We start from the raw sequence: 19,949 nt of genomic DNA, 5'->3' as shown, positions 1-19,949 counted from the left end.
CAAGGTCTTTGATTTGGTCAACAAGCAGAAGCTGTGGGAGAGACTGGACCCTCCTCTGTTTACCGGAACAGTCAACGGAGACGGACTGGTACACGTGGACGCCTCCTACCGGTTGGAGTCTGCCCTCCCCTCTACGAGTAACTGCAGCCTTTGTTAAAACACTTTGTAATCCAGCTTCAGCCTCAACAGGGACCAAAAGCACCTGCCAAGACAGGAGAGCCCCTACAAACCAGCTGAAGTACTATCCTCCACCCTCCACCTACAACCTCTACCATCATTCAGACTTTTCTTTGATTTATTAAGTGATGTGACTGACAAACAGTTGTATTATTAACTTTTTTATTTTATCAATGACACAGTCGCTCCTGAGTCAACTAATATGGACACTTCAGTGCCTTCAACCACCCCTCTAACGTAGGAGGTAGGGTGGTCCACACTGTCCATCTCAGCAATATTCTCATATATCGGCGGCTGTAAGGAGCCCTCAAGTGGTGTAGCTGGTATCAGGGCCTCAACACCAGCTACTGACCGTTTCCCTGACGATCCTGTTGCTGTGGCAGGAAATGCACGTTGCGCCTCCTTGACTCCTCCTCCTGCGGGGATCAAAAAGAAATCAAAAGCTCACTACTTCCTGCGTCTTCTTTCTGCCAGCTTTAAGGGCAGCACAGATAGTTGTGATGGGAAAATATGTCAGTCTACTGTTTTAGGGTTAAGAAATGTGAGTTTTAGAAGAGCAGGCACTAAACCTTGTGTCTTCTAAATGATTCTCGTAAGTTTTGCATCCAGGTGTCTTATCTGTTATTTGTTGTTATGTTATCTTGCTATCTGTTATCCTGTGCATTGGTTTCTGTCTTCAAAGACGGCGACACACAGATGTCTAGATTACGGTACTTCCTGATGAGCATCAGGAAGAGCATGACCCTCTGCAGGCATATATGATGTGTGATGGTTCACAGGCTTTTTCCGTCTCTGCAATACTGTGACTTAACTCTTTGACCAGGTCACAGTGACATCAAAGGAAGCATCTGATGTCTCCATAAATATTGTGGGACAAACTGATAACAAAGGGATTCGTAAACCGGCCATAAAGCGCCTTCAGGGTATCGTAAAGACAGGACACTGTGCTTCAAAGGAAAACATCTGCCTTGACTGGTTTTATTATCTTCTGTCTTCTTCTGTTTATTCTTGTTTGCGAACCGAAATACCAGCATGCTGTTTGGGTATAAATGTCTATGCATTTAACTGTGTCATTAGAGCACCTCTCGCAGATGACGGTGATGTGTCTGTGAGACTGTGTTCTCTTTGCTTGCAAGCAAATAAATTGACTATTACAACTTTGATCGTTCATCCAGACTCTGTTTCATTTGACATTGATTTGTTAACACTTTAACACTCTTCTCCCGACTATTCATAGAAATATTCCACAACATAGTGCACTCCCTTTTTCTCTCACGCAACCCATGAGTTATTGACAGCATAATTGACAGGCTATAAGACGGAGCGCACACACAGGAAGCGTGCATCACAGTTCATAGGGCGTAATCCAGCCATAAAGCATAGCACAATAACATGATTATAATGTCAACGAACACATTTATAACTGGACGGAAACACTATACAATGGGGGAACAGACTTCAACATAACACAAGAGAAAAAAAGATGATTTACTAGTTGTAAAATGAGACGAAAGGAGAAAATATTTGAAAACAATATCCTATTTCTGCTATTCAGTTTTTTTTTCTTCTTTTCCAAAGTCTCCTGTGGTAGAATAAGTAGGCTCTACTCAATAGAAAATTAAAAGAAAATGTTCTGGTGTACAAATATTTATTCATCTTTTTCAGACTTTAGTCTTTGTTTCTGGTAAAATAATGGATTAGTAACAGAGGCGTATACTCATACTTGTCCATCTGTTATTTATTGTAAGTTGTGGTGATGTTAATGAGTGCAGCATGAGTATTTTATCAGTTTCAGTGGAGTATTCCTTTAAAAGCACTGTTAAAGAAGCCCAGTATGCTACTGTAAAATACTACGGTGTCTTTCCCAGGAGTGATCCGTGATCCGTTACACCACTAATATATACATATATACATACCACTGATATGAATGGCATACCTCTATGATTCAACGGCATAGACCACTAATATGAACTTTCAAGCGGCACCTGCTTTCAGGAATCGGTGTGCCGTTGGAAAAGTACTGGCATACCTCTCTAGGGATAGGTACATACCACTGAACAACAGTAGCATACCATCGGCCACTTTTCGATCTCGGCGTCACTCCCTCAGACACTGAATTAAAATAGCATTAAGAGTGAAACGCTGAATTAAAATAGTCAAGAACAGTGTAATAGAACTGCATCAAAGTCTAGCTTGTTAACACGTCTTATACACTTTTATATTAATTTAAACAGGATGAACTCACACATGAATGAAAACAATAAGGAGAGATAACACCTCGAAAGAGGACTTGACTGCAGAGTCTGGCTGGTATCCTCAATCTCTGATGACGAGTGACTGTAAAACAAACACAATAAAAACTTTAGAAACACAATGTTCTGAACTTCTGGAAAGTTCTATGACATCTGGGATAAACACACTTAAAAGAAGATTTGGGTGTGCAACTGTGGGTTTGCATGTGCCTCACATATGTTAACATATCAGTGCAAGTCTTTGCAAAAAGCTAATACAACAATACCATACAGTTTAAATCAACAGACATGCCGATGTGATGAGCTGATTATGTTCGGTGAAGAAATGAAGCTAAGACAATGGACCACAATGGACTAACATTCAACACTAAAATGAGTTTGATCTGGTTTTAATGTTGCTCCTGGAATAACACACACGAACGTTACTGTTAGCGTTACCTCAACTGTTCATCGTCTTGAACACACCTCTGCGATTTCTGGTCCTCTCTCCCTTTTAATCATCATCCCGTTTGCATTCCTATAGTCCAGGGATTCCCAAAGTCTGATGGTGTAATAATATTAAATATTTAAAAAAAATGTAATTTTAATTTAAAAACTGTCAGGTGGGACATCTGAAGCTATCAGTCGTAAAAGAGGAGAGGGACAGAGAGAGAGAGAGGAATCGGAGGCGAGGGGAACGGAGAGGTGCGTTGGGGAGAGACCGGGAGAAGAAATCGAGCCAGAGTCAGAGGAAGATGAGACGGAGGAGACCGGAAAGGAGGAAGGGATAGCACAGACAAATCGGGAGCACATCGGCCCATCGCGGAGTCAAGGTGAAAAAGAGGAAACGAGAGTGAGCATCAGACTGGGAAAAAAAAGAGGAAATATGATGAAAAGTATCTGTGTCTGGGCTTCACTTGGATTGGCAACGCAGATTCCCCAAAGCCACAGTGCGTGGTGTGCAGTGAGGTTCTGGCTAACAGTCTGAAGCTCTTATTTACGTCGCCACCTGAACACCAAGCATGCCAGTGCAAGTCAAAAGCCCCTTACATTGTTTATATCCAAATTGGAGGAGTTACAAAACAGCCAAAAACAACTGGAGTCTCATTCATGTGTTGGGTCTATAAATGACGCACTACGGGCTTCATATCTGGTTACAGAATAGCGAGAAAGGGGCTACCGCACACAATCGCCGAAGACGTGAGCTTGCCAGCTGCCAGAGAGATGGTGGAATGTATGATTGGGGAGAAAGAAGCAAAAAAGTTGGACATGATCCCGGTGTCCAACAACACTGTGTCGCCGCATCGATGCTTTGTCCGAAGACATCCTGGCTACATTAGTCGCTCATTAATTGTAAATTAAATGTGATAATCTGCCTCTGAGCCTGTGCGTGTGTCCTCGCATCTGTATTGCTCTTTAAAAGTGACGCCTTGTGTCACTGAAAGATATTGAAACTTTGTTGCAGTGTTTCAGGGCGTTTTCACACCTTCAGTTCATTTGCTTTGTTCCGATTCAGGGATTAATATGATACAATGTTGCAGTTGCCCCTTTGTTCGGTTTGTGTTCACACTGCAACATTTAACAGCGGACTAAATATTGTAAACAAATGCCACGCGCGAGCAAACTGTTCTCTCATTGGTCCGATTCTTATGCGGCTATGAAGGCTTAAAAGGCTCTGTTGCTTCTTTTTTCTTTATTAAGGGGGGGGGGGGTGCGCGAACCCAGTCGGGATGTAGAAGGGGGTGCGCGGCCTAAAAAGTTTGGGAACCGCTGCTATAGTCGGTTCAATAATAGCATTAGTAAACACAACTTACATCTTAACACTAATTGGTGATTAACTTTATTTATTTATGTTACCTTCCATACGAATCTGCCCTCGTGTCGATTGTCTCAACACTTAGCTTCACATGTTTGCTCCACTTCGCCATAGTTATCCAGCAGTTTGACTAGTTTCAGGGAGATTCCTTCCCACCCTGAGCACGAAGTCAGAGCCATATGTCCACTGTGTGAATATGTTGAATCGACGAAACCTTAAGCACTAAAGAACCTAAAGATTTAGTCTTGTAAGTCTCTTTTTCTCTTTTCTCAAATTTTAACAGTGATTTCTTTTAATTTCTGCACTTTCTGGTTAATGTGGTTAATACAGTTTGAAATTCACTTTGAATTGTCTTTGTTGATAGTATGTCACATAAAAATAAACTTGCTTCGCAATGTCTTGCAGCCCTGCACTATTAAGAGAACTGCTGCCCTTTCCTGTAAATACTGAAGGGGAGGGGGAGCTTTGTGCTGCTTTAAAGAAGTGCTGCCATTTCCTGTAAATGCTCAGGGATGTTGCGGTAACGCAGGGACTTTCCTGGAAGTACAGCAGGGTCTGATACAGAAGTCAGATAAACAGGGGACAAACTATCAGACTTTTGAAAGGCTGAATTCAAACAGAAGTCAAACAACAGTGGGAACTTGCAAAGGAAAGTTAAGTTGTAAAATGCTGTGACAAATAAGCCAGCATTTGGTCATCGAGAAAAACTCTTTTCACACAAGTTCCATATTTATCTGGGATATGCTGTCATGATCATTACTGTATGCAGAGTTAAATTATTGTCTTTTTTTCTCAATATTTTCAACCTGAGGTCATGGATGTGTTTTGGAAAGGGATCAAGGTTTAAACATTTGAAAGTACTCTTAAAAATGTATCCGAAACTAAAGATCTGGTAAAAACTGAATGTGTTATGTGACACAGCTTGTGAGATTGTTTAAGCTAATAGTAATATTATCTTGATTAATTCATCTAGAATAACTAATGTCTCTTGCTTTCTTTGTTAAGACAAGACTATGTATACTCCAAAATGATTAGACTATATTGTATTTAGCATATATTCTCACCTTTACCCCATTTCATAAAAATAATCCTTCCATAACCGAAACCTCCGTAAATAGCTTTGGTTTCCCTTTCTATTTGTGGGTGTTGTTTAGTACATATAGGGCCGTTCTAACAGAGCTGCAGGAGACGCACTCTGGACTGTCTGAACTTCAGCTGCAGTATCTACTCCACTCTTTAACCCAAACATGGCCAGAAACCTAGGTAAGTCAGAAACTGTATCTATGTTTTAAAGTAAATTATTGTATGTTGATATAGCAGTGCTCACCACTGAATCTAATTTTATGAAATGTTCCTCTGTACCTCCTATGAACTAATTCTGTATTAGACTTACTGGGTAGAACTGTAAATACATTTAGTTTGACTTTAGTACCAAGAATGTAACCTGATGTAAATTCTGGAACACTCAACATCACAATTTCTTCATCACTAGAAAATTAAAAAAAAAACATTATCCATAGTTGAGTCAGATGAATGCAGTTTGTGTTCATTGTATTGTTATTAGGGAGGTTGAATTGTCTTTTGACGGGAGGTTCAGTTCAGACTTTTCTTTGATTTATTAAGTGATGTGACTGACAAACAGTTTTATTATTAACTTTTTTATTTTATCAAGATTTTTTATTTTTTTAAATCTTAGACACCCTCAAATAAATGTGTCAGTCTGGATAGGCAGACAGGTTTTCAACTTCCAGTTCCACTTCCAGCTGACAGAGGGGGCACTTTAAAAGACCTGCTGCCTTTTCCTGTAAGTGGTGAACTGAACAGTATATGGACGCCACATTAGATGATGGAGAGAAAGCCAGATGAGAACATTTATTTGTCTCAAATGAAAGTCTGCAACAAATGTTGTCAATTGGAAGCTCCAACAAACTCCTTTATTGGCTCTGTCAAAGCAGCAGAATGGATGCTTCTTTTCTCCTATATCTGTACAAGTTGCATTGAGTACAACGTGTGTACAACCTGATGTAGAGTCTTATTCAGTGTCACTCATTCTTCTACACAGGAAGCAGCAGAAAAAATGATGAGGAGCTGAGGATAGTGATGGTGGGGAAGACTGGAATTGGGAAGAGTGCCACTGGAAACACCATTCTGGGACGACAGTGCTTTGACTCAAAGTTTAGTGCAAAGTCTATGACTGTAAACTGTTCCAAGGGTGACACTGAGGCAGATGGGCAACATGTTGCTGTTATTGACACACCAGGCCTCTTTGACACAAGGTTTAAAATGGAGAAAACATCTGAAGATCTCAGCCAGTGCATCTCTTATGCTTCTCCTGGACCCCATGTGTTCCTGGTGATCATCAAGCTGGGCAGATACACTGAAGAGGAAAAGCAGACGGTGCAGAAAATTCAAGAACTCTTTGGCCAGGCTGCAGACAAATACAGCATGGTGCTCTTTACTCATGGTGACCTTCTTGACACATCTATTGAGGAGTTCTTCGAGGATTGTCCGGACCTGCAGGAACTAGTGGACAGATGTAATGGCCAGTACCATGTCTTCAATAATAAGCTGGAGGATCGCGCTCAGGTCACTGAGCTGCTCCAGAAGATCAGAAATGTAGCCCAGAAGAACGGAGGAAGCCACTACACCAACGAGATGTTCCAAGAGGCAGAGAGGAAAATCGAAGAGGAGCAGCAACGCATCCTGAAAGAGAAAGAAGAGCAAATTCGGAAAGACCAAGAGAAACTGGAGAAGAAACTACAAGAAAAATATGAAAAAGAGAAGAAGAAAATGAATGACCAACTCAAGGCTGAGAGCGAGAGGAAGAGCAAAGAGTTTGAGGAGAAAATGAAGAAGACGATGGAAAAGTTGGGTGAGGACAGAGAGAGGGAGAGGAAAGAGAGAGAAGCAGAGAGACAGAGAGACAGAGAGGAGCAAGAAAAGAATATGGTGAACATGCAGAATAAAATGAAGGAACAGCATGAGAGAGAACTGAGAGAAAAAAGAGAAAAGTTGCAGGAAATGCATGAAAAAGAGGCCAGAAAGGAAGCTGAGGCTAAAACCAAAGTCAGAAATAGATGTACAATACTTTGATTTTTCAGGCAGTTAAACTACAGAGTACAGGAATATATGAAACAAAAATGATTTCATCCACAGAACTATAATCTACATTTGCCTTTTTTAATCATCAGAATGAATGATAATGAAGCTAATTGTAATCATGTAAGTAGAGCTAGAGACTATTGCTATCAGGCTAAGTCACGCATGATTTCTCTTTGAATATGGTCTTAGGAGGTATTGAGTGTGCAAGTTAACATTTCATAGTAATAAATGTATGCATATCATGAACATTTAAAAGCTCATATAACAACTGACGTAACAGTCAAAGCATTATTTTCACAAGTTATGTAAAGCTGTAAGTGTTAATGTGATAAACTGATCTTGTAATAAACACGTGATATTAATACCAGACTTTTTTCTGAGTCATGATTAACTGTTCTACCAAGAGTTCAAAGGTCAAAAGCCTTATCTTGCAGATTACAGATTGCATATAACATATCTTGCCAATTTTTCAGGTGATGACATGTTAGAGAAAAATCTAAATGACTGTTCATGTAATAATTAGTTAAACGTTCTTTATTAAGTTCTCGAGTGGCTCTGCTTGAACTTTCACATGGCATTGACATTGAACATCACAGATGTTTTGTCTATTAGGGGGGCAACTAGTTAGACGCTTCAGCTTGCTACTCTAAACAATAATGATTAAGCTGCTGAAGATGCCAGGACTGGCGCCTTGCGACGAAGAGTGTGATCCTTGAACTGGTACAAATTGTCCAAGTGTTGAAGTGTTGTGATAATGAACGCCAGATGCGAGTGTGTTTTCCTTTGTGACAGGGACCTTATCATAAACAATCCTGGGGCCAATCCTACATGTGCTTTACAAGTATAAATTTGTGATGCTCAGCGTTATACCGCCGAGCAGCCTCGATGCATAACCTGTTTGTGTTTCAACTCTGTTCCTTCTTGCAAGAATACATGTCCATTGATTCATGATTTTTACCACGGCTCGAGTGAATTGTTCTTGACATGACATCATAGACAGACATTCAAAGCTTCTTTTGAAAAACCTCATTCGAGGCTTTAATGGAAAAAAAGGCATTTTGTACAGCGCTACAAATATGCCTCATTTAATGTCTATGGGTAGTGCTGCTGCTGTTAACAGCCAGCAACACTAGTGGGCCAAATAATTCCAGAGCTTGAATGATAACAACATTCAATTTGAAAACTTAATTATATATTATATTTTAAAATATAATTGATGTGTACTTTCTTTATTTGATTTGACAGTTGTTGACCACACAGAGACGTTGTTACTACCGTACTAGGCTACTTGAATATATATATGGCACTAAATAGCGCAAGTTAGATATTATTGTAATGTTCCGGACCTTTGCATGAGCAGATTTTCTCAATCTGGACCTTTTGGAATTTTAGTTGAATACCCCTGCTCTATCAAATATTACTGATTCACTTCGCTTCACTCTTTTTTATAACACGTTCATATGTATTGACCTCACATTGCAATTCTTCTTGCATCCGGGTGTAAAAAATGTAATAAATTGTATCCTTAAAATCCTGTAAAATGGACATAATCTGTGAAGGGTCTTTTACTTTTACAAAGTAGTCCTCTGCAGTTCATCTGATGTATATTTTTCTCTGTGAGACTGTAAACATATGTTAAGTATGAAGTTTACTGACATCCTCTCATGAGTTTCTGACCAGGAGCCGACTGAAGAGAAAGTGCCGTCTCTCTGCTGCTACTGGAGACCTTTCCTCACAAGAGGAAGCGCACCTCCATGGCCCGTCCCCTCTGTGAACGTCCAGAGGTTTTGGATTGTGTCCCCATTCCGCAGCTTTCCACTCCAGCTCGGGACATTCCAAGGTCTTTGATTTGGTCATCAAGCAGAAGCTGTGGGAGAGACTGGACCCTCCTCTGTTTACCGGAACAGTCAACGGAGACGGACTGGTACACGTGGACGCCTCCTACCGGGTTGGAGTCTGCCCTCCCCTCTACGAGTAACTGCAGCCTTTGTTAAAACACTTTGTAATCCAGCTTCAGCCTCAACAGGGACCAAAAGCACCTGCCAAGACAGGAGAGCCCCTACAAACCAGCTGAAGTACTATCCTCCACCCTCCACCTACAACCTCTACCATCCATCCATCCGCCAGCCAAACATCCTCCTGCAAATAGACAAACTCCTCTTCACTTCCAGCCTCTGTCACTCTGCTGCAGATCCAAACTCTGCCTCCAGCTGACAATAGTCTTCTGATGCCTCCACCAGCTATTACCAGCCAACTGCTGCCCCATGCTCCACCTGCAGATCCTGAAAAGTAACTAGAGATTGTTCTCCACCTGCAGCCTCTGAAGTGTCATGCTCCAGACAAGCTACTTCAACAACTTCCATTGACCAGCATTCAACCTGCTCCACCACTTGCAACCTCTGCCAGCCTACACATTAAGCCTCTGCCAGCAATCTGCAGCTGCCGCCTCCACCTGCAGTTTCTGACAGACAGCTGCCATTCAAATTTCCACCTAAAGCCTCTGCCAGAACCTGCATTTGCCGCCTCCACCTGCAGATTCTAGCAGAAGGCTGTAGCCTTAACCTCCACCTACAGACATCACCTTGCAACTCTGCCTCCACCTGAAGATCTTTGAAGACAGTTGCAGCCTCAACCTCCAGCTACAACCAACACCCTGCACCTCCAACTCCACCTGAAGAATCTGCCAGACAACTGTAGCTCCACCTACATCCTCCTCCATCGAACTGCACCACTGCCTCCTGTTGCCATGTGAAGACCTAAGAGAGGAACAGCAGGGACCAGAGACACACTGGTAAATAGAACCTTTCAGATAACATGCAACAACATAGCTGAGTAATAATCACATCTCTGGACTGATAAAGTAAGAAGAAGAAGAAACATTTCTTTATTAGTCCCACAGTGGGGAAGTTATTCTCTGCATTTGACCCATCCCTGTATATGTAGGGAGCAGTGGGCTGCCAATTACAGGCGCCCGGGGAGCAGTTAGGGGTACAGTGTTGTTGGGCTCTGACCAGATGGCTTAAACATGTGCTGTGGACAAAGAGAATCAGGCCTTCACTTTGTCGAGCAAAGGGTTCATCCTGATTTGTAGTTGATAAGAGCAAAGGGATTTCACACTCAGGTGTGAATTCCCCCCCCCAAAATAACCATGGTAACCGCGGCAATCTCATTGGCCGAAGGCCAAGAGACCCCAGGACCCCTGTGGTTCAACCCCTGTTCTACAAAACTGTCTGCAGGTTCACACTTCATTGCTTTTTTCCAATTTTCCCTCCGGGGTTAGCAGGAGGCACGCAACGCTCTCTTCGATCGGACACCCCCGCCCAGGCCACAGATGAACCAACTTTGCCACGAGGAAGCCCCTCAAACCCTCATCAAACCCTGTCAGGTCACGAGCCGTTTTGCTGGACGAAACGACAGTGTTCCACTTTGAGTACGGCTCCACTCAGCCCGCGAGACGAACCCGCATCAGCGATCCGTTCTCTGCTTTTTGTTTCTTTTTATTTTGTGCACAAACCGGCACAGAGGAGCCCGACGAAGCCTCGCTCCTCTCGTGACCGATGATTACCGGGAGACCTACGGACCACGTCGTCTCAGCCGAAGTTAAACTGTCCTCCCTGCAGCGAGGATAGTTCACGTCTGCGTTTGCTCCAGAGCCACGCCACGACGGACCGAAACAGCGCCAGCTCAACGCCGCGCGACACACAGCGCCCGCTGCAAAGCCGCGCCGACCCGCAAGCTCCCCCCTGTCCCCCTTCCCGACGAGGAAAACGGACCGCTTTGCTCACGAACACTTCAACGTTGCAACGAAGCATCTACAAGTAAGGTTCTTGGCATTTGGGCATAGCTTAGCTTAAATTAACTTAAATTTAATTCAGGCCATTCATTTATATGTTGATATTCCCGTGTTTTTGTGTGTTTAAGTTACTGTCGCGTGATATCGAGATATTGCGCAATCATTACGGAACAGAGAAGTTCCGCTGTATTTGTGTATCAACTATGACTGTTTGCTTGGGATTCATTTGATTTCTTTCATTTGTTTTATTACACTTCGTGTAGTATTCTCTCCTCATTAAATCAACTCTGTGAGTGAGCTGAGGTGCGTGGCTTATCACGGCATATGTTACCGGCAGTTCAAAGACGACAGCGGTATATTTATGCGTGATGGAACCAGCAACTCAGGCTCACTACAACGCGGACCGCACGCAGAAGTATGATTCATGAGCCCCCACCTTTTTCTCTTTCCTCCTCTCACGTAACACACACAGCTCCTAGCTCTACCCCTGGGGAACCTCGTTCAAACGAGCGCCTCACACACGTGCTGCATCGGCACACGTGAATTACGTACAGCAGCCCCATTCTGCCATTTTGTCCGGGTCACTCGACTCCGCCATCTTTGTAGTTTCTAGCTGTAGTTCTTACGGCCCCTCCCCTTTCGGCCAGCGTCACTCGACGCCGCCATCTTTGTAGTCTAGCTGTAGCTGTAAGACTCCTTCCTGTTCACCCACAGACCCACACACACACACACATACACACACACACACACACAGACATACACTCTCATCCATTTTATTCATTCTTTAGTTTAGGCATATCAAATTGTATGATAACGTTTGTTGGTTGCAATATTAATTGATTTGATCATTTATTATTTTGATTCAATAAACTCTGTTATACTTTCAGGAGCAGTCGTCTGTGATTACTTGTGCATATGTATTTGATAAGACTGTATGTAGTAGCCTGTGCTCGAACTTAAAACCTTCACTGGCACTGAATGTATAGTCGTACGCAGACTATTGACATTATGAGTGACTACTAATTATGAGACTTAGTTTTATCGTTTGGTTATTGGTCCCTGTTCGCAGGGTGGTGCCCCGTTTATATTAATAATCATTAATAATTGTTACATACATCAATAATTCTATTGATGTCAAGAATTCAGTTTCTTAAATGCTGATAACCCAAACACGCTCCTTTAGTTCCCAACAGTGTCTTGCTCAGGGACACTTCGACACAGGACACGGTGCAGCCGAGGATCGAACCAGTGACCTTTCGGTTGGCGGACAATTCTCTCTACCCAGTAAGCCACGGTCGCTGTAAAGTAAAGTAAAGCTGTCTTTCTGTGTACATTCTGACAGGTGTCTCAGAAGTATTTCCATTCGCTGACTGACTGTGATGCTGAACTCCATGGACCAAAGAGAGCTCTTCTTCCTCCCACTAGTCTGAACTCAAGGTAGTGTTGATCAGGCTGATGTATAGCAGTGTGATGGATTAGTGTCTCAGTGTGTAGCCATTTGTTTTAACTTCATGTGGTCTTTAGAAATGATCAATACTGTAGACGTCATTAAGTTAAAACAAGGATGTTACATGTTTGAGTGATCATCTTGAAATAACAGCTAACGTTGAAACTCTTCATGAATGTAAACACTCCTTTAATTGACTCTGAGTGTAATGTTTTTTTAATGGAGGTTTGGTGATGCATGGTGTTTTAATACAACACATTTTCTTTGTGGTTTTCTCCAGTCTGTTGGACTTCACACGTCCAGATCTACCAGGAGCTGATCGAGGGCCGTCAGGACATTTCCTTCTACGACAAGAGTCGTGTTCCAGAGATGCTAATTCCTCCTCCACATTCACCACCAACTCCTGCTCCTCCTCCAAACTGAGAACGCACCTCCCTGTCTCGGTTCCCCACCATCAGCTTCTCACCGAGCATGTTAATGGAGATCTGAAAGCAGAGACGATCCAACACTCATGCACACACCCTACACCACTGATTTTACTTACTATCACATCCCATCACACCCTTGTTGTTTTGGGGTTTATTGCCATCCACTTTAGTTATAATGACTTATTATTATATTATTTGGCTTCATTCATGCCGCGCTCATCAGCATCACCACAACTTACAGTAAATACCGGATGGACAAGTATGAGTATAAGCCTCTGTTGCTGTTGAATCCATTATTTTACCAGAAACAAAGACTAAAGTCTAAAAAAGATGAAAACATATTTCTACACCAGAACATTTATTTTTCATTTTCTATTGAGTAGGGCCTACTTCTTCTTGCACAGGAGACTTTGGAAAAAAAAGAAAAAAAACTGAAATAGGATGTTGTTTTGAAATGTTTTCTTCTTTCGTCTCATTTTACAACTGGTAAATCATCTTTTTTCCCCCGGTGTTATGTTGAAGCCTGTTCTCCCGTTGTATCGTGTTTCCCTCCTGTTATAAATGTGTTTGTTTACATTCATGTTATTGTGCTGTGCTTCAGGGCAGGACTACACCCTGTCAAATGTGCTGCACGCTTCCTGTGTGTGCTCCATTTTACAGCCTGCTGCTGTCAATGACTCACGGGTTGCGTGCGAGAAAAACGGAGTGCACTATCTGTGCTGCCCTTAAAGCTGGCAGAGAGAAGAAGCGGGAAGTAGTGAGCTTTTGGTTTCTGAAGACTCTTTTAAACTGTTCATTTCAACTTTCCTTTTTCAAGAAACTTTTTTATTCCCGCAGTTTTTGTCCGACAAGTCGAACTTCACAAAAAGTAGGCGGCAGTATTTGTTCTATTTGTTGTGTCATAAAGAGACTCTGTCTGTGTGGAGTCTAGTTTTAGTAAAGTACACGTGGCTGTCGTGTGAGTCTATGGTTTAACGGTTCTGCTTGTATGTGCGTGAAGACATTTCTCAATTTTACTCTCAGTGCTGTTTAAACGTGTTCAGTCACAGAGAGAAGTTATTTATGCAAACAATAACGTAGCTTAACGTGTTGATCACACACACACACACACACACACACACACACATACATACATACACACACACACACACAACAACAACAAAACACCGATAGAATTAAAAGGTATACAACAATGTTTTTTTTGTACAGCAGTATTTTCTTATATTATGCCATATGAAATATTTTTAACCAGCTCTTAGCTTTGAGTGCAGAGGACATAGAGAATCATAACGAGTAAACAGGATGTGTTCAGTCTTCTTTTGACTTTGTCTTCATTTTGTGGTTTCCTGTCCAGCAACTTTACATATTTTCCCCCACGTGACCTGAGAGGTTTGCATTGTGCTGTGTAGTTACATAAAGTCTTTTTAAAAGTGAATTCCACAGGAGGGAACAAACAAATGAACTTTAAGCATATGTCACCTCTCAGTCAAACTTCCTCTCTGTTCAGCACCTTGTTATCTTCCTTCTCGTTGCAGATCAAGGACAAGATGGCTTCAAAGCAGGGACAAGGCTGTAAGTGGCTTTCAAGTAACCCGGATTACATCCTAAAGCAGTGCAGGAATATTTTATCTATGAATGAGTTTCAGATTTGTACAAAATCAAACCAGTGCATTAGACAAGATGAAGGTGCTTTTGAGAATAATAATTCAGAAAGTAGGAGACACCGGTCAGCGCTGAAGGTAAAGATTAGCTGGTACCATTCCTGTATACGGCCCTACTCTGCACTGCACAGACTGTGAGCGTCTGCCTTGAATCAAGTCAGAGGTTCAAGTTTGCCTTTTCTATGAATTATCGTTAAGTTTCTGAATTATGATTGTTATTAATATTTACAGGGTCACCAACAGTGAGCGCGAAAGGTAACAGTGTTGTTACCGCCAGAGAAATCACAAATGTAACAGGAAAAAACCTCAACTGTAGGATTGAAACAGGGAGTGATCCAGGAAGTATGATTGGTACGCTTTCGTATTTCTTATTTTCTTTAACTATTCCGTTCCGCATGAAATCCCAAAAATCTGTAAAATACATAACTGTGCTTCAGTTAAGCTCATTTACAACTCCATTTAGGTTTGAGCCTTTTGAACACTTAATACATGAAGGCAACATTTGAACTGAACATGTATTTTTTCTTCCTTCAGGAAGTGCTGGTGGACAGGATCCCCACACAGATCACACTGCATGTGGGGGCAGTGTGATCTGCGTTGATAAAATATCTGATGTCACTGTTGACTGCAATATCGATCTCTCCGTGTCCAGAAAAACGTCCCAAGGTGGTGCAGGTAACATTTTACCAACTCATTACTATCGATCTGTTACATATTTTTTCGGCCCAGACATTTCATAAAATCCTAACACTGCTTTCCTTTCAGGAACAGAAAATGGAACACTGCCCTCCTCTCAGGTACGGTCACACACACAGCAGTGGTAGAAACCCTCACACAGTAAAATACACTTTGACAGGTTTGTTTGTTTTTTCTAATTACTCATAGTGGGACAAACCAAGAATGTTTCATAAATACTTTTTATAGCAGCCTCGTATCACTCTTGCTGAAATGCACATGACACATGTTTCACGTTTTGAAAACATGTGTTGCTGTGTTTCACTCGTTTTGAGCAAAGCTGCTAGTGATCCAATGGACATCTGCTAAGTGAGCTGAGCGAAACAAAACTCATCCCATCCATCACATTTCTATACTCACTTATCCTGTTGAGGGAAGCTTATCTTAACAGAAAAGGGCCGGGAGGACACAGCATACTGATCAGGTCTCCAGCGACAGGGCAAAGAGACACATTCACACTCAGGCAGACATTTAGAAGATAGTCAACCTCCACATGCACAGCTTCAACACATGCTGACACATACAAGTGGTGTCCAAGACTTTGTTCCACATTTGCAAAAAGTACAATTTCCCAAAAGCAAATGAAAACCTCATTCATTTAGGATTGATGACCAAAACCTGTTGTCTTTCACAGGACCCCGCTGACGAAGACATGGAGCTCTAAGTGGAACTCGACTGCCTGAAGGCGGATGACTTCTTCATTCTGCAGTTCTGAAAGAGCCTGATGTTCTCCAGACCTATCCACAGCTCATTGAAATCACAAAACAATGTTGCTCAACAATATTGCAAGTGCAATGTGTTCGCTAATAATGTAATTGATATCTTTTTTTAATGGTTGCGAAGCTATGTTGAGTGAACTCAATAATACTTTAAACTAAGCATCTGAGAAACACTTTCATCGCCCACCACACACAAGCCAATTAGTTTGACATGATTCTTAGTATGATTCTTAGTCTCCTATTAAGGAATGATAAGGCATTCATTTTAATTAAGGAACCTTTTAATTACTTTAATATCTGCACACCTGATGGCTCATATAGAGTGAGCTATCAAGTCTGATGTTTTTTCAATGTACAAAGGCAAAGCTTGATTTTTGCAGAATTGTATCGCTTTGTATCACATGCAATTAAGATACAAAAGACACACATTGTATAGAGACAATAGTAAGCACATGTAACGCACATGTGGCTATTTGGTCCTGTTTGTTACCAGGATATTTATAAAAAAGAACGACATAACAGACAAATCAAATTTATGGGAAAGTTTGGCTACGAACAATGGAACAACTTATTTTTATTTTATTTATCGGTTTATTTGATAAGGGACAGTGCACATTAATTAAGACATTGCTGTAAAGGTGCCAGAGTTAGTCAAAAGGCATATGTTACAAAATAAACCTAAAAACAGAATATAAGATTAAATTTACACCCGTCTTACAATGCGTGCACAAACAATGAAAGAAGTGAGAATATTAATATCAGTAGTATCATCATTCAGGAGACTCTTACTACATTGTCAAGTACTAACAAGACATGCAACACAGAGGCTCACAAAGTCAACATCAAATTAAAAGAGTGTCAGTGTTACACCTAACCCCAACCAACACCACAGTTGATATTGTGCTTTATTGCTGCACATTATGAAGATTTAATATCTTTATCATTCATTTTGTATGTATATAATGTATAATACCAGCCTATAATGAAAACAGTACAAAATGTGCAGTAAAGCAGTGATTTAAACTGATTCATGGGCATTTTTGGTGTTTTTTAAAACTAAATAGATGAATTGAGCTGAGTCCAGTAGCCGAGTGTGAATTATTACAGTAAAAAGGGCCGTGTCCTACATTATTCATAACAGTGTTTTATCCGTATGTTTCCTGTTAGACCCCCGGGGTGGAGGAGTGTTCATGGCAGAGCCGATTATTACTTCACTTTGAGGGATCTGAAAGTCTCGATGGTAAAACACACAGAGAACAATGTAGCTAAACTATCTGTTCAAAGTGTTAAATCTCACATCTTCCATGATGGAAGTTAGTTTTGTCACTTTTGTCAGTCTCTAAGTCTTTACTTCTTGTCAGGAAGGAAGAAGTCCGCAGTAGAAGTGGTGATTTGCAATAAATTGTTGTGCTAAACTTGAGAAAATACTTTTCTTGACCGCTGGAGTTGTTGTTTATGTTGAAATGACGATTTCATATAAACGACGTACCTTCAGAAAAACCCTCGATGTCCATTTTGTGTCTGTGCCTCCCATCACATGTCACCTCTGTCATCTAATGTTTTATCCAACCAGCCTGAGATCAAGTCCATATCTAGATATCAATGTCCACATCTGACTGCGTCCTCAGACACATTGTCTGCTGAACAATGTTCTTACAGTCTGTACATGATTAGATATGGATATATTAATGGTGCTCTGCTGCATGTCCCTGCAATAATCTTGTAAAAAATAAACGTGAATGTCTTTTTTTATATTTATGCGTCTGAATGATCATCTAGTATTACAATAATAATAATGTTTCATTTTGTAATCTAATCAGCCAGAACTCTACTTCATATGAATTACATGTGATGTGCAAACTGTTGGTTTACTTTGCTGACATATTTTTTATTACTATTTAACCATCACTCTTAATTAACATGTTACATGTAATAACATGGTAACAAAGGGAAGTATTTGAGTCTGTAGCTTGTATAAGTCCAATGGCACTCTATGAACTCATGTACAAGCAACATCTTCATCTTTATACCTTAATCATCAAAACATCTATGCAAAATGTGTTTTTGATGGGAACGTAGAGGTAGCAGGTACATAAAGATGCACAGAGGGCATGAAGAGGGGGTAAACCTTTTATCTGGTTCCCTCAACAGGTGAATGTGACCATGACTGCATGTGCGTTATATAAATCTATCTCTACACGGAGCAAAGTGGACATTCAGTCCAAGTCCTCACTTGTATTCATGACTTTCTATTTAACAATCATGGCCCCTGCTAAGTCTTCAACTGGTTCTTAGAAATATCTAAAAACGTGTTGGGGCAAAAAATGTATTGGGCAGATTCATTATTTACCAAGAAATGCAGTTTGATGTTAGACCTCATGTTTTAGGAGTTATCAGCCAAAATATGAAGTGCTTTATAAATGGCCACATGGTGGTGCTATCCCATCAAAACTCACTTGTTCCTGGCCGAACTACCCAATACATGTCATTCGTCTGTTATCTTCTTTAAACAATATCCTGGTAACAAACAGGACCAAATCGCCTACATGTGCTTTACATGTGTTTACTATTGTGTCTATACAGCTGATAAATCAGGCCGAATACAGGTTTAGGATGGAATATATATTATTTAATCACATCGATCATTTTTCAGAGAAAAGAAAATCAAGAACATTGCAGCTGGAAAATAATGTTTAAATAATGACATAATTCTGCAACAATCAAGCTTTGCCTATATACATTGTAAAATAAATGATTACAGTAATAACATGATGGTATAGTGAGCTGGCAGAAAGCAGAGTCATCATACATGCTGATGTTACGAATATCTAGTGTGAGGGGGTTTACTGTGCTCTTGTGCTGTCTGTGTTGTTCTGGGACACAGAGGCCTTTTCTTTCAAGAGATCATTCGTTCTCTATCTTAGTGAGAATACTGTGGTGGTGGGTTAGTTGTCACTGCTTCTAGCTGCCATGTTAAAGAGGCCAGCTCCACTACAGCACGAGCTGTTTTTTAAATTCCACCACGAAACAGTTCAACCACTTACCTGCTGAAAAAGAGCTGCAGAGCATCCAGAACAAAAATCTTTTTTGCATCTTAACAGCAGAATTGATAATTTTACGATGAGCCATCAAGTGTGCAGATCTTAAAGTCGTTAAAGGGTCCTTCAATTAAAATGAATGCCTTATCATTCCTTAGTAGGAGACTTAGTCATGTCAAACTAATTGGCTTCATCAAGTTCATTTTTTATTTTATTATTATTAAATTATTATGAAAATGATTCACTTCATGACAATATACATACAAAAACATGCACGAACAAATATGCACAAAGACAAATCAGGTGTTAAACTAACAAACATTCAGTCATGTTCAGTCAGCCATGGTAGTCGGTCTGTTAATCTGGGGGAGGACTAAAAATGTAAGAGTGGTCATTATGAAAGTGTTTGACCTCATTAATCTCAATCTCGTTGCTGTCTTTGACACGTTGGAGGCAGACAAATAGGGCAACTGCAACTATGCAACTTAACAGTATGAAATGATATCTGACACTTTGCAAAATGTTCTGTTTCTTGTTAAAACCGTCTGTTTGAGGCATGTCAAAGCTGCCATAACCGACGCGACTGGTGGGAGCGCCCGGGGCCAGGACTGGTCTCTCGGCCGAGCGCGCTCTGACCGGAGGAAGCAGGGTAGACGTCGGGAGTAACGGCAGTCAGCGGAGCCAGGCGAGTTCCCTCGCAAGAACACCAGCTCGACAATCTTTTAATAGAGAGCTGAGTCAGTAAGTAGCCCCGTATCGGGCCAGAAGTACCCCAGGATCTAACAGGCAGGAGAGGCTGTTA

The 19,949-nt window shown here is 41.2% G+C and overlaps 2 protein-coding genes across 2 annotated transcripts; both read left to right on the top strand.

Moving 5' to 3' along the window:
• The first annotated feature begins 5,396 nt into the window (after positions 1-5,396).
• Positions 5,397-7,673, top strand: LOC306783668 (GTPase IMAP family member 9-like). The gene is made up of 2 exons (XM_079277404.1): positions 5,397-5,487; positions 6,287-7,673. Exons 1-2 carry the CDS (start codon positions 5,472-5,474, stop codon positions 7,315-7,317), a joined length of 1,047 nt encoding a protein of 348 aa, XP_079133530.1. The 5' UTR covers positions 5,397-5,471; the 3' UTR covers positions 7,318-7,673.
• A 6,033-nt stretch (positions 7,674-13,706) lies between these two features.
• Positions 13,707-17,816, top strand: LOC306783674 (uncharacterized protein). The gene is made up of 6 exons (XM_079277410.1): positions 13,707-13,862; positions 14,530-14,566; positions 14,887-15,006; positions 15,190-15,330; positions 15,421-15,452; positions 16,025-17,816. Exons 2-6 carry the CDS (start codon positions 14,542-14,544, stop codon positions 16,052-16,054), a joined length of 348 nt encoding a protein of 115 aa, XP_079133536.1. The 5' UTR covers positions 13,707-13,862; positions 14,530-14,541; the 3' UTR covers positions 16,055-17,816.
• Positions 17,817-19,949: the final 2,133 nt, after the last annotated feature.

Source organism: Melanostigma gelatinosum (genome assembly GCF_949748355.1).
Source record: "Melanostigma gelatinosum genome assembly, chromosome: 10".
Classification (NCBI taxonomy): domain Eukaryota; kingdom Metazoa; phylum Chordata; class Actinopteri; order Perciformes; family Zoarcidae; genus Melanostigma; species Melanostigma gelatinosum.
The sequence above is the reverse complement of the archived record's forward strand: the minus strand, read 5'-3'. Positions and strand labels throughout refer to the sequence as shown.